The sequence below is a fragment of the Eptesicus fuscus genome, chromosome 22 (genome assembly GCF_027574615.1).
Source record: "Eptesicus fuscus isolate TK198812 chromosome 22, DD_ASM_mEF_20220401, whole genome shotgun sequence".
In the NCBI taxonomy this organism is placed as follows: domain Eukaryota; kingdom Metazoa; phylum Chordata; class Mammalia; order Chiroptera; family Vespertilionidae; genus Eptesicus; species Eptesicus fuscus.
In genome coordinates this window covers 29599956-29623081 of record NC_072494.1, presented here as the reverse complement: position 1 = coordinate 29623081, position 23126 = coordinate 29599956, and the positions used below count along the sequence as shown (strand labels likewise).

The following is a 23126-nucleotide window of genomic DNA, read 5'->3' as shown; positions in this document are numbered from 1 at the left end:
TGTCCGTACCAATAATTTCCAAACTGTGTGCTTATTAAAATCAGCCCCTGGCCCTCGCCCTGGAACTTCCAATTTAACTATCCAAGATGAGGTGACTCTGAATGGCATTTAGGGTTAAATCCATGGCCTGAAATCAGAACCTCCCGAGGCCGAGCCCAGAGTGTGCTTATAATGAGCTCCTCAGGTGGTGGTTCCGTGTGCTCGTGTCTGAGTGGCCAAGCACATCTGTGGCAGGAAGGACTCCCAGCCCTTCTCAGGAGGGTGTTCAGCACCACCCTCTGCAGCTGCCTCCACCACAGAACGGGCACACATCTAATCTCATACACTCTCCCTGCCTGGGCTATACAAGTTCACGCTTCGTTAGCAATTTCCCAACATGCCCTTTTTAAATAGAATTTTGTTTGAGGCAGTACAGGGAAATGCACAAAGCAATGTTTTTCAGGCTCAGAAAAATTAAGATCCAGTCTCAGAGAAGAGAGCATGTCATTAGGGCATCTTTGTCATTCAGAATGACCTGGTGCAGGCTCTCCAGTCCCTGAGACCTTCTGGGCGACTAGCTAAATCCAAGGCTGTGGATAATGTTGTCATCTCACATTTAGTAATCAATGTCAAGTGTCAGGTCAGGCATGAAATGAACGTAAGCTCTGCTGCAGTCTGAGAAACTCTACTGCCATCCATCTACTCTTCCATATATATTTATTCCATTCTTCCTTCCTTCAATCATCCATCTATCCAGCCAGCCAGCCATCCACCCATCCACCTACCCTTCTATCTATCCAACCATCCATCCACCCTTCCATTCATCAGTTTTATTCTTCCTTTCTTCCTTTCATCCATTCATCCATTCACCCATTCATTAATTCATCATCCATTCATCTACCTTTCCACCCACCTATCCATCTATCTATCCATCCATCTGTCTACCCATTCATTCACTTATTCCTCATTCACTGGATTTATGCCGGGCTTTATGGTTGATATAAAGATGATAAACAAATGGTCCCAACTTTCAAAGAGCTTTTAGTCTAGTAGATGAATTAAGACATGTATTCAACTAACCAGAATACAGAGCAGATTTAATATGGCTATCTTTGGGGCCTAAATTAGAAGTTAGATTTCTAGGCAGGACAGTGAGAGAATGTTGACTACCTTCTGGCTACTGGACACCTGGAAAGCCCTCACTTCCTCATCTCATTGAGAAACCAGTGCATAGCTTCCTCTGTTGGATTCCTGGGACTTTGGAGTTTTCTCTTACTTTCCCTTTACATACTTCACACAGATACAATCATACAGGGACCCAGTTCTTTGAAATTAGAAAAATGAGGCCACTGAGTGGGTAAGTGGTGCATGATCTGTGGGCCAGGTGACCTCTTTCCTACCTGAGAGCTGCTAACTCCCTCCATCCCTGTATCCCAGTACTCACTTTCCTAGTCTGTAAGGGGTGGAGATGGGGGTGGGGAGAGGGGTAACCCAGGGCAATGTTGGAGGTGGGGCTTGGGTCTGGACCACTCTGACAGCTAAGCTCAGTGGTGGAGACTAACTCGTTCAGGGGGTGGGGATGCCTGTGAAATGGGTTTCATGTAGCCTCCTTTACTTACTCCATGGGATGCCCCTAGTCCAGGGGCAATGGGAGGACACTATGGAATATGGTCACTAACACCCAGGAACTAGCTCTTGGAGAGAGGAGTGGAGAATTTAGGATTTTATTTCTGCCAAGTGCGCATGTGCTTTGGTGCCCTCCTGCAAAGTGAGTCCTCCCTTTTCCCTCTGTATCTCTACATGGTGCCTAGTGTGAGGACAGGCATGCTGACGGATTGACAGACAGACCAATTGCATTATTAAATAAGTCCTGAGACCCTTTGCTGTGCTCTATCCTACAGGTTAATGGAAACAGCGAAAGAAATGACTCGAGAGTCCTTGCCTATTAAATGCCTTGAAGCTGTCATCCTGGGCATGTATCCTTTAAGTTATGTTTGCTTAAGTTTAATCCACAGATGGATGGTGGCCTCCCTGTGGGGCTGGTGTGCCTTTAATGTCCTAGATCCACAGAGGTGATGACCATTGTCTCTTTGGAGGACTAAACTCCCCTGTTATTTCTCTTTAATGTCCATCATCTGGAGTTGAACCAAATCAGAGCTTGGCTCCTTGGACCATCATCACTGTAACCTGTTAGCTAAAGCCTGTATCGGGGCTAGCTCTTAGGCCAGCCTCGCTAGTCGCAAGGAGAATTCTAACTTAGAAGGGACTAGAGAGAGAGCGCATCATTGTTTTTTGCTTTCATCTGGTATCGAAACAGGAAAGGCACTCAAGGGGAAATGGGGTCCTCCAAACCCATCTCCAGGGAAATTTCTAAGAGTGGATTGTGGAAGAGACCGTGTCGTGGTGTAGTGTCCTGACCGCAGAACATAGAGCTGAAACAAAGGTCTGGTCTCTCTCACACCCTCTGTTCCATTTTCCACCAGACTTCTGGCTTCTTAGCAGAATATGGCCCAGAAAACTGTGATGGCACTGAAATACTAGTGGTGATGGCAGTAGAACATCATCTGTTAGAAGGGCAAAGAAACTCCCAGTCCTTTGGGGTGATGGCTAGAAGGGCCTGCAACAAAGACAACATGGCAAGACGTGGGCTTGAGAGGTGGTCCCAAGTCAGACCAGTTAGGTCCTTGGGTGCTGTGCCGAGAAGTGTGACCTTTTGCACAAAGGCAATGGGCAGCCCAGGTAAAAGCTCTGGAGCAGAGCTGTGACTTGATCAGGTGTGCGCTTCAGAGAGGTAATCCTTAGGGCAGGTTGAAGGGTGGACGAGAAGGCTGGGACTGGATCTGCAGAGCCAGGTAGGAGCTGTTACACGAGGGAAATGGTGGTGCTTGAACTGGTCCTGGCAACGGGAATGGATTGGAGAGACAGTTTCAAGAGATATGAAGGAGATAGAATTTGCAGGTCTTGGAGGCCAGCTGGGTGTAGAAGCTGACGAGGAAGGGATCAGCAACTAGAGGTTTCTGGATTAAGCGACAGTCTGTGCAGGAGGGGCTGAAGGGGTAAGAATGACAGACAGGTGAGATACGTCAGCACGGATGTGAACTAAGACAGCAGCAGTGAAGGCGAGGAAGGCGTTGGGGGTGTCATCAACTTGTGGACCGATCCGATGTGAGGAGTTAGAGGAGGAAGAGGCGGCAACTCCCCATTTCTGGCGTGAAAAACTGGGCGATGGGATAATCCTTCAACAGTCCAAGGGAAGGACTTGAAAAGGAGGATTAGATTTATGGGGAGATGAGTTCAGATTTGGACGTGTTGGGTTTGAGGTGCCTGTGGGATGCCGGGTGGGGTATTGGGAGTGTGGAGCTCAGGAGGGGCTCGGGGCGGGAAATACCACTTTGGGAGCCGTGTGTTTAAGGGGTGGCAGGTACTGTTCATGGAGTGAGAAGAGAAAAAGCTCAAGGATGAAATCTCATTATTATGAGAAGTCATTTTTGAGTCCATTGACACAAAAAGCCCATAAATGACACTGACAAGGACAACTCCAGAGGTAGAAGGTAAACCGGCAAGGAGATAAGAAATGAGCGGAAGGATGGGTGGCTGAGAATCAGACAGGGAACAGTGGGACATTTTTATGGAAAGGGGACTTTCCCCCCCCCCTCCCCCCCTGCAGCCTGCAGAGCACTGGTCTGAACAAGATTGTCCACAGGGGCTGACATTTCAAAAGTGGAAACTTGAGCCTTACAGAAGCCCCTCCCCAACCCCCTGTCAGACCTCCTCCCTGCTCCTCACAGAGATGAAAGGGGTGTCTGGGGAGCCCAGCAGGAGTGCAGGACCAGGGTGGGTGGGGGCAGCAGATGGCTCAGAACCCCCACTCCCCCGGTGGCAAGAGGCAGCACAGCTGTTGGGCAGAGCCTCCTGCAAGTTTAATGGGGATGAACAATTGTCGGGGATTTGCTGGGGGAGATCACAAACGCAGGCCTTTTGCTGGGTGGACTAGTTCCCTTCAGACCGCCTGCTGATGGATGTCTGCGTGCACCTGGGTCTTCTTGCTTTACAACAGTCATGCACACAGTCTTGACCCTGTGCAGATTTATAAATTCAAGCCTTTAAGTTACAGGAATTACCTAAAAACTTTTAGGCCTGGCCAGGGTGGCTCAGTGGTTGAGCATTGACCTCTGAACCAGGAAGTCACGATTCGATTCCCGGTCAGGGCACATGCTCAGGTTGCAGGCTCGATCCCCAGGGTGGGGCATGCAGGAGGCAGCTGATCAATGATTCTCTCTCACCACTGATGTGTCTCTCTCTCTCACCCTCTCCCTTCCTCTCTGAAACCAATAACAGTATATATATTAAAAAAAAACACACAGCCACTTAGACTTGTGGGGATAGACCTATGACGAGCCTCTGGGCCTGTCCAAATCCAAGGATCACATACATGCTCTTGGTTTTCCTTTGTTTTTCCTGGTGTCACATTTCAGAAAAGTGTGGGGAGGGTGGCATAATTCGGCTCACACTGCCGAACTCAGGGAAATTTGACCCTTGGACACAGACAAGAAACACAGCCCTGAATCCTAAAAGTTACAGCATCTTTGTCTTTGCTCTTTTGCTCTGTGTCAGCATCCCTGTGGCCTGCTTTGCTCACGGGCACAGTGAAGGACACGACGTGGGTCATCTGTCTGGGCCTCCACACCCTATCTTCCCCATCCCCGCCCCCCCCCCCCCCCGCCCCTCCGCCCCACCACCTTGGCTCATTGAAGCCTGTGTCCTTCCTGTTTTCTCTCATCTCGTTAGCCCAGAATTCAGGATTCATTCACAGAGAGCCACTGTTTTCGTCTTGCTCGAGCACGTGGGCACACTTTGACATGCGTGCTGGAGTGATAGACCTTCGGTTCCAAGTGGCTTTTTGAATAACGGCAGCGCTTTTGGGGCCCTAGCTGACCCTGGCGGGGCTTAATTATGGTAGTAAAGTGCTCTGGTTTATTTACGCGGTTCATTAGCAGAGGCACGTTAGGAACATCCCCAGCAGGCGGGATGGTGGGACCTTTTCCAGGGGCTCGGGGCCCTGCTGGTCCCTCTTCCCTAGCAAAGCTCAGGCTGTTTCCCTGCCCTCATCCACACCTCCTTGTCCCCTCCACTTCGGTTCCCCACTGTTCCAGGACCCACGGTTTTACGGATGGCTGTAATGATGGAACATGTCCTAGAGATTAGTGACTTGTGACAAGATGCACCATCCAGTGGCCTCTCCCGTCCCCTCCCCACTCCCACTCTCCCCGTGGCTGACTCTACTTGTCCCAGGAGACTCACGTTGGGGCCACTTCTCTTAGGTCCCCAGGCTTGTCTCTTACAGCACACATCATATCGTGAGGTGTTTTTTTTTTTAGTTTTATTGAGATGTAATCGACATACAGTACTGTGTACAGCATAATGAGTTACATATATTGTGACTGTGGGGTTTTAAAAATTGTGGTAAAATATTCATAATATAAGCTTACCACCTTATTTAAAAAATTTTTTTTAAATCCTTACTCGAAGATATATTTATTGATATGAGAGAGAGAGGAATGGAGAGAGGGAGTGAAAGAAACATTGATGTGCGAAACATTGCCTCCAGTATGTGCTCCAACTGGGGGTTGAACCTGCAACCTGGGTTATGTGCCTTGACTGGGAGTCGAACCCTCAACCTTTTGGTGTATGGGATGATGCTTCAACCATCTGAGTCACCCAGCCAGGCCTACCACCTTACTTTTAAGTGTGCAGTTCAGGGGCATTGCGAACATACACATTTTGGTGTAGCCATCACCACCAGCCATCTCCAGAACTTCCTCTCCCCAACTGAAATGGCACACCCATTAAACACTGACTTCCCATGCCCACCTCCCCAGCCCCTGGGAACCATCACTCTACTTTTTGTCTCTAAATTTGACTGCTGCAGATGCCTCATAAAATGGATTTATACAGTATTTATCCTTTTGTGACCGGCTCATTTCACTTAGCATAATGTCCTTAAGATTCATCTATGTCATAGATGTGTCAGAATTACCTTCTTTTAAAAAAATTTATTGCTGACACTATTACAGATGTTCCCCATTTCCCCTCCCCTTTACCCACCTACACTCAGCCCCGTCAGAATTATCTTCTTTTTTAAGGCTGAATAACATTCCATTGTATGGGTATACCCCACTTGTTTATCAGTTCATCTGTCCATGGCCACTTGGGTTGTTTCCACCTTTTGACAATTGTGAATGATGCTGCTGTGAACAGGGGTGTGCAAATATCTGTTCTAGTCCCTGCTGTTAATTCTTTTGGATCTAGATCCAGAAGTGGAATTGCTGGATCCTGGGGTAAGTCTACGTCTAGTAGTTTTTTGAGGAATCGCCATTCTGACCATATTGTGTCCCCTTTTGAGTCTCTCTCTTCATCAGACTTGCAGAGAAGGGCTGCGTTCTTCACCGTTGGCCCCACAGCCCCGCCCAGCAGGCGGTTTGGCCAGGAGGCGCTCACTCAGTAAGTGTTTGTTACACTGACTTAAACAACTGAGGAATGCCCTTAAGCCAGCCCCGGAGAACTCGCCCCAGAAAGCAAGAAAGAATTTATGTAAGAGGCCTCAGAAGGATGTGATCTCACTCCCTGACTGCCAGTTCATCTCACATGACGAAGTGGCGAGAAAGCAGGAGAAGTCATTTTTGAGAGAATAGCCTTCTGTGATCACATTGAGGTCAAGGCTAACCTCGGGGCTGTGGGCTGAGTTCTAGCAGCTTCTGTCTTTTAAGGGCGTCTAGATGAGCCCTCCCACCCTTTATGCAGTCCTTTTACGTGTAAGGAAACATATCCTCTTGATCTAAGGCTCCTTCTTTCAGCAAGTACTCTGCGTGCAAGTACTCTGTGTGCAAATACTCTGTGTGCAAGCACTCTGTGTGCAAATACTCTGTGTGCAAGCCCTTTGTGTGCCTGGAGTGCTATGCCAGGGAGAGGTTGCAGGATGCCCAACATAACTCCTGCCCTCACAATATACAAACAGCAAATAATCAGAATGCTGTATGAGTAAACAAGTGCTCTGGGAGTTACTGGGAGTGGGTGGGGAAATACCCGGACTGAGGAAGGTCAGGGAAACTATCACATCGGGAATGGGGAGGGGATAATAGTGAGGCTGTTGCAAGGGGTGCAAGCTGTGTGAGCCCACAGCATCCTTGTCATCAGGATTCTTAGGAGACCCCAGAGATCTCTACCAGGTTCGAATCCCTCATGCTGGAAGGCCGATGTGTGAGTGAAGGCATAAAACAAGTTAGACCACAATAGGGACATGATGTAGAGTGTGTTTAGTGGCATGTTTCAGAAGGTTTCATAGATCACTTTGGCCTTATAGCTTGGTAATGTAAAAGTCACTTAAAAGGCTTTACATTTTTTAGTTATATTTGACTTTGCATTCTGGCGGGGGTGGGGGGCAGGGATGGGGTGCAGGATATATGTGCTGAGGGCAGCGGGCACAGATCTGGGCATTCATTATGGTCTCAGGGTGCAGCCTTCAACTGTCACGGGTCTGCTGTAGGTCAGGGTGCTAGTCCAAGTTGATGGAAAAATTAGACTATGCAACGGAATGACGAGCAGGGACCAAATTGTGGCAGGACTTTGCGAAGAGCTCTGTCATAAGTCCCAGGGAGGATGGCAGACACTAAAAACGTAAGCAGGAGAGTGACATGTTCCAAATTTGGCTTAAATAGATCCTTCTGGCCACTGTGTGGAAAGTAAAGTGGAGTGAGGGCCAGAAATGGTGAAGTCCTAGAGGGTGGAGGACTGTCCCCACCTCCTGAGCCCTTACCGTGTACTGGCCGCACGTTAAGCACCTGGATTGTTATTTACCTGAGGAACACTCCGGAGTCACCAAAGATGTTCAGCCGAGGAGTGATTTTATGAGATTCCAGTAACCTTCTCCATAAAGGCTGGGTCTTCGGCTGCCCATGGCCCGGCCTGGGCTGTCGAACAGACTTCGAGATGGACTTGAGAATGCGGTGCCTCTTGTCCATCGTTCCACAACGTGGTGTCAGTGGGGCAGTTACTTGGAGCTGCACCTTATAAGGTTCCTGAGCCCAAACTTGAGGTAATAACAGTAAGAGGCTGGGTTACTCCATCCAAACGAGCCCATGTGTGGAGAGAGCTGAGCTGCGATGCCAGGTGGGTTGGGGACAGAGGGGGGCCTGAGGTTCAGGGGTTGCAGGCAGCTTTCTGTGTGGTCCCCAAGGCTGTGTCACTTCTGTGACAGGGCCATCGGGAGGAGAGACGGACTGCACATATGACCATTCTGACACCTTCTGTCTCTGCCGTCTAGTTAATCAGCCAGTCTGTCCCTTTCACCTGTCCATGGCCTTGCCTTGCTTCTGGTTGTCATTTCTCCCCCGAACATTGCAGAGACCTTCGGTTCTTGGAATGTCCCACATACTCCAGCCAGAATTAACATCTGGGGATGTCATTCCCAGTGCATATAAAACCCTTTAAAAAGCTTGTCACCCTCTGTAGAAAACTGAGAGAGGAGAAAGTACTTGTTATTGTTCTGTTTTGCATTTATTTAACTACTAAAGAAGATGGACGTTTTTCCTCTTTGTCCCACATTAATTTGGTTCTGGTGCACCATACAGTAGGTACTCGAAGGTATCTGTGAACCCTTTCAAAGAGGATTAGTCTGGAAAGGTTGGGTGTCGGCCTGCTCAGAGGCAGAGGGATGGACTGACCCATGGCCCCTTTCCCTTCCTGGGAATCCCAGCGCTGTGAATGTTCCAGGCCTCCTTTATCTTCCTTGATTCAGACTTATCTAAGATATTTAACCAATGGACAGCCTTCCATTGAGCGATTCCCCATCAGCTTTAAAACCTACTTCTCAGGAAACTACTTTCATCATGTCGTGCTGGGGATTTATTGCAATGGCCACTATGGCTCACTGGGCATGAGCCGGAGGGCTGAGCTGATGGACAAGCCGCTGACCTTTCGGACTCTGAGTGACCTTATCTTTGACTTTGAAGACTCCTACAAGAAATACCTGCACACGGTCAAGAAGGTCAAGATTGGGCTGTACGTCCCCCATGAGCCTCATAGCTTCCAGCCCATTGAGTGGAAGCAGCTGGTCCTCAATGTCTCAAAGATGTTGAGGGCTGACATAAGGAAGGAGCTGGAGAAATATGCCAGGGACATGAGAATGAAGGTAGGTGCTGGGAAGGCAAGCGAGGGATGCAAGATTCTCTCTCTCTCTCTCTCTCTCTCTCCCCCTCTCTTTTTGTCTCTGTCTCTGTCTCCCCAATTCCTCTTGCCTCATCCCCACATTTCTGAGATGGTGAAAACTTTTTTGAGGTTATCTTGCTTGGTAACCACCCTATTTAAAAAAAAGAAAAAAGATAAGCCATTTGCTTTTTGATATGGACAATTAAAGTCTCTCATTGCATATACTACTTCAAAAACGAGAGCTAAGGTCAACTAAGATGTTACAGTTACAGCAATGTGTTGGTCTGCAGTTCTTTCTATGAAATAAATCTAAAATTTTAGTCATTTTATACTAAGGCTCTAGTTTTGTTCTGTTTTGCCTGTGTAATAGAGTGGCTGATCATCCCAGTTTCCCTGAAACTGAAGATTTTCCCAGGATATGAGATTTTCAGTACTTAAAACCAGGAAAGTCATTCCCTGGCAGGATAGCCAGTTGTTTGGAGTGTCGTCCCTGAACACCAAGGTTGTGGGTTCAATCCTCGGTCAGGGCACATGCAACAATCAACCAATGAATGCATAAATAAGTGGAACAACAAGTTGTCTCTCTCTCTCTCTCATCAACTTAAACATTTTTTTCTTAAACCAGGAAATTCCTGGGCAAACCAGGATGAGTGAGTGGGTCCCCAGCTTTGGAAGAGTCACATTAGTTCTGTTCTGCTTAATAAACAGCAGAGCTCTTTGGCAAAAAATTCTGACCTGGTGTCACAGTGGCAAACAAGGGAGCACGCGCCCTGCTGGCTTTATATAAACTTTACTTGTAAGTCCTTCCTTCTACCTTGTCACTTTCAATGTGACGTGATGCCTACTTGTCCTTGTCCCTCCAGGGCCTGTGGAGTCACTGAGAGAGGCCTGTGCAGGCACTGAGGACCTCAGGGGGAAGGGGTTATCCACATTCAGGCTCGGTTATGTTCAGCACATGGGGACTTGTCATCGTCACTCTGTGGGACCTGGAATGGAGATTCCTGGCAAATTGAAACCACTCTGTGCGTGTGTGTGGGTGGAGAGTTAAAGGAACAAGCTGATTTCTGGGGCAATGTAGATGGGACTTTGCCTGCACGAGAGAGGAACTTGCTGAGCAACTAAACACAGCCCAGGAGGCTGAGGCACTGGGCTCTGCTCCTCTCTCTCTGCCTCGGTAAAGGGGGCATCATACCCCCTGGGAAGTGGCACCTTTGCTTCTTGCTTGTGCAGGATGAGAGAGGAACTCGGTGTCTCAGACTTCCTCCTGGAAGTCTCCCAGCTCAGGGCCTTCTAAACCATGTGATCATGAGTGGGCTAGAGGCTGGGGGCTGGAGGCTGGGCTGGGGGAAGACTCAAGAACGGGGGCCGTTAGAAACCAGTGTGCCAACTCCTCATATCTCCTTCAGATCCTGAAACCTGCAAGTGCCCACTCTCCAACCCAAGTGAGAAGCCGGGGGAAATCCTTGTCCCCCCGAAGGAGACAGGCAAGCCCCCCGAGACGGCTCGGCAGGCGAGACAAATCGTGAGTAGTAGTTCCTCAACATTTGTGGGTTTGTCCTGGCCCTGGGAACAAAGCTGTGTCCTGGGCTTGACACTTGAACCAAGCAGTGATATCCAAGCAGCTGGTCCTCATTCGGGAGACATCTCTTATGGAAAAGGACCCACCTTATGCACATCACCCCTATTACTCTTACTCGCTGACAGTCAGCTGTAGACACAGGTGGAGAGATCAGCCTAAGACTGTGTGAGATGAAGAATAGCCCCACATCCTGGCAGCATGGAAGGAACACTGGACTTAGAATTAGGATCCTGGGTCTGGACCCATCTCAGCTACTGGGGAGCTCCGTGACTGTAAGCATATCATGAAACCTTTCTGGGCTTACATTTTCTCACTCCCAATATGGGATTGTTGGAACTGATGAACTTCCTTCAAACCCTGTAGCCCTCTGTACCCAGCAGAAATTGTAATCACCCTCTGTAGGTGGTGGCATCAGAAATACCCACTGACTCACCCTCTTCCTTGGCTGACTCTACTCCCTCTTGTCTTAGTCCTGAGGCTAGTGACTCCACACCTACTTCTTAGGTCAAAACGACCCACTTACGAAATGACAGATTGGAGATGCTCAAAGTAACCAGTGATTAATCCACTGGCAGATAGTTGGGCCATGATTACACTGGGGGGAAAATAATGCTTTTATTAACAACAGTGGCATGCTGTGTCACATGAGGTTCTGACCCTAATCCTGCCCCTGATGCTGACCATCACCCTTGACCCTTGACCCTGACCCTAACTCTGTCTCCCCTTCCCGATCCAAACATCCATCATTGCTTTCACTAACAAAGTAGTAGTTGTCTCAGAGGACTATGAACGTGTAAACCCTCCCCAGAGGGTCATTTAGGTTAGAGCGAGTGACCCAGAAATAGGAATCTGATTGCTCCTGGAGCAGGGGAGGAAGCCTTCTCATCTGATTTATTATCCTTTCTGCTCAAAGGGGGCTGAGTCCTTCCCTTGGGAGCTCCTAATCTTCAGCAAACGGTGAGCAGTCCACAAAGCCTGCTCTTCCCTCTAGACTCGGGTCCAGAGCATGAGAAACCCTTTTGAGATAATTCCCGTTGGATCCATTTTACTTGGACCCACAAGAACTTTGCAGTCCATGGCATGTTAAGTTTTTAACCAGAAAACGTTACCGTGGTTGACCAGGAATGGTAAAACTCAATAAGATCGCAGAAGTTGGCTGTGCAGACAAAAGTCAGAATGATAAGCTAGGTGGTGGTGGTGGTGGTGGTGGTTCGAGAAAAGTTGAGGGAGAAGGTGTCTTTGAGTTTGGACTGTGCAATTTGAGGTGCTTCTTGGGCATCCAGGGCCAGTGTCCTAGAAGCTGCTGAAAATGCAGATCTGGAACTAGAGGAAGTTGGGGAATAAAGATAATGATATGAGAACTAGCTACTTAGAAGAGACCATTGAAATGATAGCTGGATGAGTTTGCAAGGGAAGAAAGAAGTGATGTCAAGGCTCTCAGTAGGCCAGAGGAAGAAGAATCTGAACAGAAGATTGCAAAGAGTCAGTCAGAGAGTGAGGTTGTAGCAAGAGTGTGAAGGGCATGCGTGTGCCACGGAGGACAGCTGTTAAGAGGGTAGCTGCAGAGGAAGCGGGGAAATGAAGGGGTGTTTGAAAACGGTAGATGAGGAGACGGAGGTGGATGGACTCTATATTAAATGCTATTATCCTGCCTGTGAAGGAGGCCGAATCATCTGGTGGGAGTGAGGACGAGGGTGGGTTGTCAGTACCAGATGAAGAAAGGGCTGCACGAGGGCCCACTGGAGGATAGAGAGAAGCGTCCTATAACCCTGTCCTCCAACTTGAGTAAGCGGAGAATCACCCACAAGGCTTATTAAAACAGATTGCCGGGCGCCTCCCCCAGCATTCCTGATGCAGCAGATCTGGGTGGGGCCTGAGAACATGGTGTCCTAACGACTTCCCAGGCAATGCTGATGGGTCAGGTCCAGGGACCACACGTGGAGATCCACTATTTTATCAGTCAGAATGGGAGAACTGACTGGGGGGTTGGCCTTAAAAAATAACAGGATGTCAGCCCAGCTGGTGTGGCTCAGTAGTTGAGTATCCACCTATGAACTAGGTGGTCTTGGTTCGATACCCGGTCAGGGCACATGCCCAGGTTGTGGGTTCGATCCCTAGGTGGGGGCGTGCAGAAGGCAGCCAGTCAACGATTCTCTTTCATCATTGATGTTTCTATCTCTCCCTCTTCCTTCCTTTCTGAAATCAATAAAAATAAAATTTTAAAAAATAACAGGATGTCAAGATGAAGGAGCAGATGAGGCCATCGAGTGTGGTTCAGGGACTTAGCCCTGCCCAGTCCTGCCTGGGCTTCTAGATAGTGAGGTTGCTTAGATAAAGTTAGAGGTCCCTGGCCTGGACCCAATGGTTGGGCCCCACTGAAGTCCCTCTGGAAGGAGTCCAGTGGCTCTTCTCCTGAGGGCCAGATAGAGAAACCCGGTTCTCAGTCCTCCTCCAGGCCAAGCCCATACCCTAATCTCTGGCTACTTTGTCATGCAGTCAAGGCAAGCGACCAGGCCTGTGCCTTCAGAGGACAGATGTTGTTAGACTGCCACAACTGTAAGTGCAAAGCCACCTGCCAGTGTCGGGCCCACTCACCCTCTCCCCTCCTGCCCACCTGAAGCCTGGGAGTGGGCCTGGGCATGGGGAGGAAGACCGAGGAGAGGACAGTAGTCACTGGAGGCGCTGGGAAGGAAGACCTGCAGGAAGATGGGGGCTCACTTCCATCACCCTCCATGCCCAGCGGGGAGGCCCCTGGAGCACAGAGGTGATGGCTCATGGTTCAGTGAAAATAAACTTTTGCAAAATGGTGAAGGGTGGCTGCTACCAGCCCCTGAATCCCCCACACCCATGCCCCTACCCCCCAGCCCTTTCTCCTGGGCAGAGCCCTCATTCCCTGGAGTCTCTCTTCATAGACTCCTCCCAATGGGTCAGAATTTGGGGACTTTTCCAGTTGGCATTGGAAGAATTTTACCATCAAGGGAGCCCAGGTGGTTTGTAGGTTCCTGTGGACAATTTTATAGGAGCAATCCAGTGAGCCCAGGGTTATTCTTGGTGTTGGAAGCCCCTGCCATTTCTTTCCTCTTTGCCCTAGAGGACAGGTATCTTGACTGAAGTTTCAAAATGGATTGATGTGATAACAGGAGAGAAGATTCTCTCCCCAATACCTCCTACACCTGAAGTCTGAACTGCAGGGCTGGGTCAGGGGTCCCAGGGCTGCCATGTAGGAAGAGAGGGAAGTGAGATGAAGAAATGAGAGTAGAATGAAGGGCTGCAAGAGGTGGGGATCACCGGAAGAGCGCAAGCCCCAAGCCCCTCCCTCCCTCTCTAGATCCCTGCTTCCGCCAGGGGACACACTAGCACCCCAACACCCTGGTTCCCAGAGGTGTGTCCAGAGAAAAGAAGCTTTTCACTCGCCCAGGGCCTTCATCACGTAGGCCTTTCTCCAGGTAACCTTGCTGTGGGTGAGGAGAAAGTGGTGAATTTTGTTATGACTCAATGACTCCGCCAACTCTGGGGACCCTACTGTAGTATGGTCAGGGCGCAGTAGGGTTTGGAGACTCCGTCACGGAGTTATTATTTCAGCAATGACTTAAGGCCATCGAGTCATTTCTAAATGGGTTGGGTGCCATGATGCGGCTTAGGAGTGGCCCAGAGGATGGAAAATGCCATAACAGGCAAGAGGCCCATCAGCTGTGGGGTCCCAGGCCATCTGTGTGTGGGTAATTTTAGTGGCTGTACATCGCCCCTCCTCCCTGCAGCTGGAGCCACTGCCAGCCCTGCATTCCTCTCTATTTTTGCACTTGTCGGAATAATCCCGGCAAGGAGGATCCGTGTCACTGGGTGACAGTCAGCTGAGTGGCACGTAGCAAAGGGTGCCCTAGCGCCAGCTGAGACAGAGTCTCTAGAGGGAAACGACTCCCCCACTCTCCACCCACCAGTCCTTTCTCATACTCTCTCCTTGAGGAGAGTTTAAAGCACCTTCCACACCCAACAGTCAAGTGGTTCCTGTGGTTTTTAGAGACAGGGAAATGGAGGTTGAGATCCCTGTTTAAAAGGTCTTCTGTGACCTCAATTAAACCTCTGTCTTCACAATTCAGTCCCCTCCTAGCTCTTTCTTCACCGAAGGGCGTCCACAGTGCTTCTCAACAGGGGCCAGGACGCCCTCTGGAGAAGGGTTAGAAATGCGGTGGGAGGGGAAGTGAGAGGGTGCTCCCCTCTAGGGCCCTGGGGTGCCAGAGACCGTAAATGCCCTATGGAACTCAGGACCATCCTCCCCAGTAAAGAACCAGTCCACCTAAAATGCAGCAGCGGCCCCACTGAGAACCCCGAGTGTCATTTGGGGTCCTTTCCAGTTCTGACAGTCCTCGCTCTATGCTTGCTGCCTGTGACCTGGACCTGGGAGGATAGAGGTGAGGGGACAGTGGCTTTCTGGCTGGGCTGCCTATGTTAGCATGAAAGCAACTCATACCCTTTGGAGTGACACATGGAACGTTCTTCCAAATTGGAGCAAGAGTCCCTGAGGACGCACCAGAACCTCTGTCTTCTCTCCCTCGTCTGGCTCCTTTGTCCTCTGTCCCTCCTTCACTCTTCATTGCTGTTCATGATTCTTTTCCTCTCTTTTTTCTTCCTCTTTGATTCGCCTTCTTCGTCATTCACTCTATATGGAACAATCGCAGTCTTTGTCCTTCTGTGAAGGGACCAACCCCACGGTTCTTTCCTGCTGTTTCTTTCCTGTGTGCCTCCTTCACTACTCACACAGACACGTCATCTCTGCTGGTTACCAGATGTGTGGTTTTCCCCACACCAAGCAATTCTCGGTGACACCAGCTGGGTGTCCTACCGTGTAACTCAATTATGACACTACTTACCAGGGCTCAGCCCCACAAGACTACCCTCCCTCACTCCCCATATACACTTCAGATGCCAGTCGAAAGCCCAGGTTATCACTGATGCTTCTGACCAACTGGCTGTAGATCGGAGGTTCCAAGTTCCCCCTCCTCAGGTTCAGTTAATTTGCCAGAGCGGCTCACTGAGCTCAGGGAAACACTTACCTACGTTTACCAGTTTATTAAGGGGTAGGATTAAGAACACAGATGATCAGCAAGATGAAGAGTTGCATAGGGTGAGATGTCGCCGTGGAGTTGGGCATGTCACCCTTCCTGTGTGGATGTTATTCGACAGCCTGGAAGCTCTCCGAACCCCATACTTTTGGGAAATTTTTGGAGGCATGATTGATCATTAGCTCCATTTTCAGCCCTTATCTCTTCTCAAGAGAACGGGGAAGGGTCAAAATTCCAAGCTTCTAATCATGGCTTGGCCTTTCTGATGACCACCTCCAGCCAAGAGCCTACTCACAGTCACCTCTTTACTACAAAAGATGTGCCTAGTGCTCTAATCACTTGGGAAATTCCAGTGGTTTTAGGAGCTCTGCGCTGAAAATGGGGTTGAAGACCAAACTGAATATTTCTCCTTATAAATCACAATGTCCCAATCTCTGTGGAGGGTCATGGCTTTAGTGGGCTTTGCTTACCCTCAGGGTTGTAGAGGTCAGTCAGCCCCACCTTAATACAAGATCTCCTTTCACTGCTGGGCTGCTCCCACTGCACCCTGTGGCGAATAATCAGGAAAATGTCTCCAGGCATCTGGTTGAGTGAGGGCCAAGTCTGGTGCTGTTTAATGAAGTCACGGATAATCCATTTGGTTCCATGGTCTAATCACGTTGACAATGTGTTGAATGGGGCCCAAGAAGTCATTCTGTTTAGATCCCAAATGAGAAAATATCCCCAAGGATGAGAAGGAGGAAATTTCTTTAGCGTGGAAAGCAGATGGGAAGAGAGAGGGGGGAGGTGTGTGTGTGTGTGTGTGTGTGTGTGTGTATGTGTATGAGAGAGAGAGAGAGAAGAAAAGCTATGGAGGGAAAAGTAAAACCTCCAAGATGGTGTGGGGTTTCTTTCCAGACTCCCAGAGAAGGTAGTTTCCAGCTCAGAGGGTTGCCCAGCTCAGCTCGCCATGGGATTTCACATGATCCAGGGTCTCTGGGGATGCTTGGAAAAACCAAGATGGAATGATGGGCCTTATCAGGGGAGACCGCCTTAGGCAGAGAGCCAGGTCTCCAGAGCTGACCACTGTAGACAGTCAGACAGGGTTGGGTCCTGGAGGGTTCTCCATCACAGAAAGGAGACGTGAGATCAGAGCCCCGAAGCTGTGCCCTGGAATCTCAAGAGCCAATGGCTCTTGGTCTCCGGCCAGAGCCTCCTGCCTGGGGAGGGCTTGGAGGAAAGGGCAAAGGACTGGAGAGTCTCTTCAGAGCCAAATCTGTCTTGGCCGAGTCCTATTTACATCACAGCCTCAGCTGTCTGCCCTGTCAGCTGCCAGCAGCGGTATCTGCCGTCCTGGGAAGTAAGAAATGCGAGTGAGGAGCAGGACTGGCCTTGAATGAGGGTGACAGGTGTGAAGGAACCAGTCCCCAACCCAGGGTTCCTGCAGAGGAGGCCTACCCAAATAGGCCACAGTCCTAAAACGGGGCCTGGCCTGAGCTGATTCCTTCGAGACTCGACAAGACGGGAGGGCCTGGGGTCTCCAGCTGAGCTTGTGAATGATGGGCCAAAACCACCCTGACCTCATCTGTTCCACGTCCTTAACAGACGAAGAGGTTGATGTTAGACCTGCACCTTTTCCGTGCATCCCTTCCAAGAATCCCGAGTCCACTAAGAATCAAGTGTCTGGTTGTGAGGGCGCGTGCAGGTGAGCACATGGGCATGTGCACCCCACCCTAAGGGGCTGTGACCTCGGGAGACAAGAGCGAGACGCATAGATGGACTGACTGGTGGCCTGTGGGTCCCCACCAGGCAGCCCTGAGTGGACCCAGATGTCCCATGTCCCTGCAGTGTCTCACACTTGAAGGGGGAGAAGCAAGAGGTAAAGTTGCCTGGGAAGAAAGGGAATGGATTTAGCTCCACGGAGAACAGGAAGTGCTGTTTATCTTGGTAACCCCAAGACCTAGGAGGTTCTTGGCACAAAGTGTTCTAAATCAATTCTTGTGAGTGAGTAAGTGGCGAGCGGGTCTCAGGAGCCCTGCTTTCCCGCTGCCACTCGGGTCCTCTGACGCATCCTGACAGCAGCCAAGCAGAGTGGAGGCAGAGGGGCCAGGAAGGGACTGCATGGTTTAGGGGGAACCCTGGAGGCTTTCCTTCCATTTACTGCTGCTGCTTTTATTTATTTGTTTGTTTGTTTACTTATTAAAAACATTTTTATTGATTTCAGAGAGGGAGGGAGAGAGAGAAACATCAATAATGAGAGCGAATCATTGATTGGCTGGCTCCTGCACGCCCCACCCTGGGGATGTAGCCTACAATATGGTATGTGCAGGGGCATATACTACTGGGAATCGAACCTCAACCTTCTGGTTCATAGGTCGATGCTCAACCACTGAGCCATGCTGGCTGGGCACTGCTGCTTTTCTTAAACCTTAAGTCTCAGAGACACCCACCAACTCCTAGGTTCAGCCCCAGGATGCGATGTCCTCCCCAGCTGGGTCCCCAACATGCTGCCCACTTTCTGGTTCTGAGTCTCCCCTGGCATCCACATCCCGGCCGAAGCGCTTCCGGGCACTGAGGCTGCCTCAGCGCGTGTGAAAGCCTCGATGAGCCACCCAGAGATGGTCCGCCCTCCCTGAAATGTCCAGGCTTAGGCAGCAGTGGCGAACGCTGGAAAATTTCCCACAGAATACCTTCTCTGGGGCCACTGCCTCTCCTCCCCAACCTGCCTCCTGACTAGCCCGTCTCAGCCGACCCTGGACTGCAGGCCCGAGGTTGGGGTTCAGCGTAGACGTGGGACCGGGCCGTCAAGCATCACCCTAGTTCTCCCTGGTTACATTGATGTGAGAACAGACGCAGCTGGGGTTACCCACTGGTGTGCCCCCGATTTCCTTCCACAGAGTGCGCAAAGAAAACGTAAAGACCCTGCCCCCTCTTCCCGTAAAACAGAAGGCGGCCTGAGAGCCTTTCAAAGGACAGTCTTTTGATTTTTTTTTCTTCCTTTTTAAAATATATTCCATTGATGCTTCTACAGAGAGGAAGGGAGAGGGATAGAGAGTTAGAAACATCGATCAGCTGCCTCCTGCACACCCCCCCACTGGAGATGTGCCCGCAACCAAGGTACATGTCCTTGACCGGAATCGAACCCGGGACCCTTCAAGTCCGCAGGCCGACGCTCTATCCACTGAGCCAAACCGGTTAGGACAAGTCTTTTTATTTCTTTTCCTTGTTGGGACTGGGGAGGAGTTTGGAGAAATATATTATTCCGTCGAAAAGAATAACTCTGGCTGTGATGAGAGGTTCTGGGCCAGTGCAGACGCGGCTGAGTCATCATCCTGGTGCTTGTGTTTCTTAAAAATAAATCCCCTGCAATGTTCTAATTATAGCCGGGGGAGCCCTTGGAAGAGCCTCTGCCCCCACAATAGTGCCAGCTCTGGCCCTGAGCGGAGCTGGCAGGGACTGCGCGGCGTTTCTGGCTGGGCCTGCAGGCAGGTGGCACTGTGATAACCCACTTCCGCCCTTCGCCAGGCCAGGAAATGGTGGCCAGTGTGGCTGTGAAAGAAAAGGGTTTCCTCTTCCAGGCGGTTCACCAGGATTCTCATTTCCTGCTAGTGTCAGTCTTCTTTCCCCCCCTAGTTTCTGGGTACCTGTGGGGACGCAGGAGGGGCCGGGATACAGCCTAGTCCCCTTCCTTCGGAAGCCCTCACACTCCCTGTCACTGCAGAACCACCCTGAGCTTCCCGAGCAGGCAGCTTCCCCAAGTGGCTTCCCAGGTGAGGTAAAGCCTCTCCTATGTGGAAAACAACAACACAAAACATGTTCTTCCTACTTACTGATGGTTAGAATGTTGTCATGGTGACTTGAAATTTCTGGTGAGGGCCCTGTCTCTGTGAAAATGAAAATAGCCCCCGGTAAAGGTAACAGAATGAAGCCCTGTCAGCCATTTGCATGTTCGTGAGAACTGGACTGGTCTATTGAGAGGTTCAGGATATTCAACCGTGGGGGTTCACTGATGAATTTACTCGGTCCTGCTCTCAAGGTGACCACAGCCTCCAGGGCAGGCACAAGGTTAGGAACCTGCAGGATTCTGGAACCGATGAACAAAAGGAAATGCCCTAGGAAGTCAGGAAATTCTTCACGGGAGAAGGGGCATCTGGGCTGGACCTCGAAGGGATGACAGGAGGGAAGACATGCGGGAGGGCATTCCGGAGCCACGGTGCGGAGGCAGGAGTGGCCGTGGTGCCGTCGTGCCGTTCGCCGGTGCTTGGGAGGATGCTTTGTGTGGGGCGCAGAGGATGGGGCGGTTGGCATCGGTTTAAGGACTTGGGCTCTAGATCCTGGGGACAGACTCTGGCTGTACCACTTGCTAGCCATGTGATGTTGCTTTGAGCAAGCTCCCTGACTCCCAGAGCCTCTGTTTTCTCCTCTGTGGAGTGGTTAGTAACTGTAACAACCCTGTAAGGTTATGGTGAGAATTAATCCGTATAACCCTCCTCACAACAATGCCTGGCACATAGTAAGGCCTAATAAACAAAAGCTATTTATAATGGACATTTCTCTGCACCTGGAAGGCCTGGGGGAGCTGGTGGAAGTGCTCAGGGAAGGGTCAGAAAACGGAGGCGCAAGACCCCAAATTAAAGTGCATTTATTTTCAAGGGTGCCCATAGAAGAACATGAGTAAAGGTAAATGGTGGAGTGTTAGGAAGACACAAACTATGAGAAGTGTGGTGAAAATTCTGTTCCACGAGGCTGAGGGGCTCCAGAGTGAGTCCCTGAGGAGGTGGCGTGCCTGTGATTGGTTGCTGCGGGGACCCTGGGGACGCCCACATCTCAGGGCTGAGTGGGGAGGCTTTGTTCTGTCCTTGACCTACCCTGTAGCCAATCCTGCCGCCGACTTACCAGCAGGCACTGCTGGTGACAGGACCGAGGGAGAGAAAATAGGTGAGTGCAGATTTATTTTTACTCCTGAAAAACACTGGTAAGCCGGTGTCTCACTAGCAGTATTGTTATATAGGAAGGGCAGCACATGGAGAGTTTCAAAAGAGACGTGACTTGGTGTGGAGGAGGGTCACATCCAACTGGCCCCCCTGCCGGCCTGCTAGCACCCAACTGGCACCCCACTGGCCTGCTCATCCCCAACTGCCACCACCCACCAGCCTGCTCGCCCCTAACTGCCCCTCCTGCCAGCCTGCTCACCCCCAACTTCCAGGCCAGGAAGAAAGGTTCAGAGCCCGGGGGAGCTCATTGGTGGATGCTGCAAGGGCCATGGGACAGGGATTGTCTTGTTAAACACGAGGAATTGCTTCATTTTTCAGAGACAACCGGAGAGCTAAAGAGCCACCAGGGCCTAGGTCCTGCACAGGGTTCCAGGGAAGAGACTGCCTCTTAGAAGTCAGTCTCTGGACTTCATTTAGGGTGTGGCAGCTTTCCTGAGTGGAATTGTAGAGAACTTGCTAGAGACATGTTCTCCTTACTCTAAATACTAACCTTCAGGCCCACTCAGCACTCACTGTTCCTCGCATGTGTCTGAATTAGCCTTGTATTCATGAGTTAACGGAGGGAAATGGGAACAAATAAGGATAACCTTCCCCTGGCCGTGGGGAAGGTTAGCTTGAAGCTGTGACTTAACCATGATTCACCATAAGTGAACGAAGCTCAACTGGGTCGGGGAGGGGGCGGGGGGCGGGCTCTTACTACTCTCTGCCTCTTCAGAGAGCCACCTGGAGGGCCCAGCCCCAGCTGTCACTTCCCCAAGAAAGACAGGAAAGGGGAAGAAGGTGAAGGGCACATGCCAGGTGTCCTTTGAACAGGTGTCCTGGTGACTGATGGCCACTCCACACGTCTACTTAGTCCAAGGCTATGCCAGTGTCAGGGAGGCTGGGAAAGATGGTGTGTGTTCTGGGCAGCTCTGTGCCCAGCTAGAAACAGGGGTGTCTTTATTGAGAAGAAGGAGAAGAGTGGATGTTGAGGGGTAACTGACAGGCTCTGCCATAAAACCATCCGCTAAAAACAAGTGTAATTTATATCGGGGTAAGAAATATATACTTACACAGTCACCATATTGGGAGAGGTAGTGTGGAAATCAGATTTTAATGGCTCTAAGCAAGCAAAAATTAGCTATGAGCACTTCAAGCGTAATCTTTGAGAAAGTGAAGACACATAAATGCTTCCGTGTAGCTGTCTGTGGGAAAGTACCTTAGAGAATGTATTTAGGGAAGAAAGATGTTTTGCCACTGAATGACTTCGCAGTGTGCCATGATTTTTCGGATGTATTCTCAGCGGTTCACCTGATTATTTACATTCAAGTCTGGAGGAGTAACCCTCTCTCACAGATAACAGCATCTCTCCTTGAGACCTAGTCACCCGAGACCTCTTGCAGCTGCTGGCTTCCCCCAGGGCACGGACACCAGGAAGCCAAGGTTTTGAGGAGACTCTGGCTCCCATTTTTAGTCCTTCTGTAGTAAATGCAATTCTTTAGACCCTTGTGAGGTTCACAAGTTAGAATGTGACCGAATTTTCAGGCTTAAAGTTGAACAAACTCATTCAGCAACGCGTACATCTTCTTGAACTCTAGATGGAAAGCCTGTTAAAATGTTCCTTAAAAAACCTATAAAAGGTGGACAAGAACAAGAGGTAGAGTAGGGAGCTGAGGCTGCTGGGGTGGGGTGGGGTGGGGACAAATATCGCAGGGTTAGGAAAACGGAGTAGAGGCGGCCCCTGAAAATACTAAACATGTTCTTTCTCCGTCCCATCCCTTTGCCCCACCACCTGATTTTTACCCTTAGGCCTGCCCTGCCTGAGAAGAAGGGGGCCGACCTCAGCACTCTGAACGAAGTGGGCTATCAGATTCGGATTTAGGCAAGCCATACCAGCCGGCCAGAGGCCTTCTGTGGTGCTTCTCTCTGCACTTTACCCAGCATCTTCAGGAGGAACTGCAACTATTTATTAAGAACCTGGGGATTTTATTTTTAAGGATTCACTTGGAAATAGAATCTGAGTGGGTGGTAACAACGTAAAAAAATTCACAAAGGGGCCAACCATGAAAAGGCCAAAGTCATAAACCCCACTGGGGTTGGACTGTCCCCCTCACTCCAGATGGAAATGACACTACTACCACTGTAGTTCTATATTTTTCCATTTACCCTCATTCTTTTACTTGCTTTCACCATTATCCCTCACCAAGTAAATGTTTCTAAAATCCTCCCTCCCACTTTTGATATAGTAAGGTAACTCAACCAGTATTAATGTTTTTTGCAGCAATAACAGAGGCAAAGATTGGTGGGTGTTTTTTTAAGCTGTCAATATTACCTCAGCATTTTGACATCAGA

At 50.0% G+C, this 23126-nt stretch overlaps 1 protein-coding gene across 4 annotated transcripts in view; it reads left to right on the top strand.

Annotated features, from left to right (window-relative positions):
• Window positions 1-23126, top strand: part of VASH2 (vasohibin 2) — a 34797-nt gene extending 11671 nt beyond the window's left edge. The window contains exons 3-8 of one of the 4 annotated variants that reach the window (XM_054712107.1): window positions 1280-1336; window positions 1881-1955; window positions 8785-9166; window positions 10590-10705; window positions 13259-13318; window positions 22584-23126. In XM_054712107.1, the coding sequence (XP_054568082.1) occupies window positions 1280-1336; window positions 1881-1955; window positions 8785-9166; window positions 10590-10705; window positions 13259-13318; window positions 22584-22656 (763 nt within the window). In that variant the 3' untranslated portion in view covers window positions 22657-23126. Of the gene's footprint in view, window positions 1-1279; window positions 1337-1880; window positions 1956-8784; window positions 9167-10589; window positions 10706-13258; window positions 13564-22583 lie in introns of those variants that run through there. The other 3 variants (XM_008145976.3, XM_028152217.2, XM_008145977.3) reach the window with 3 other exon arrangements.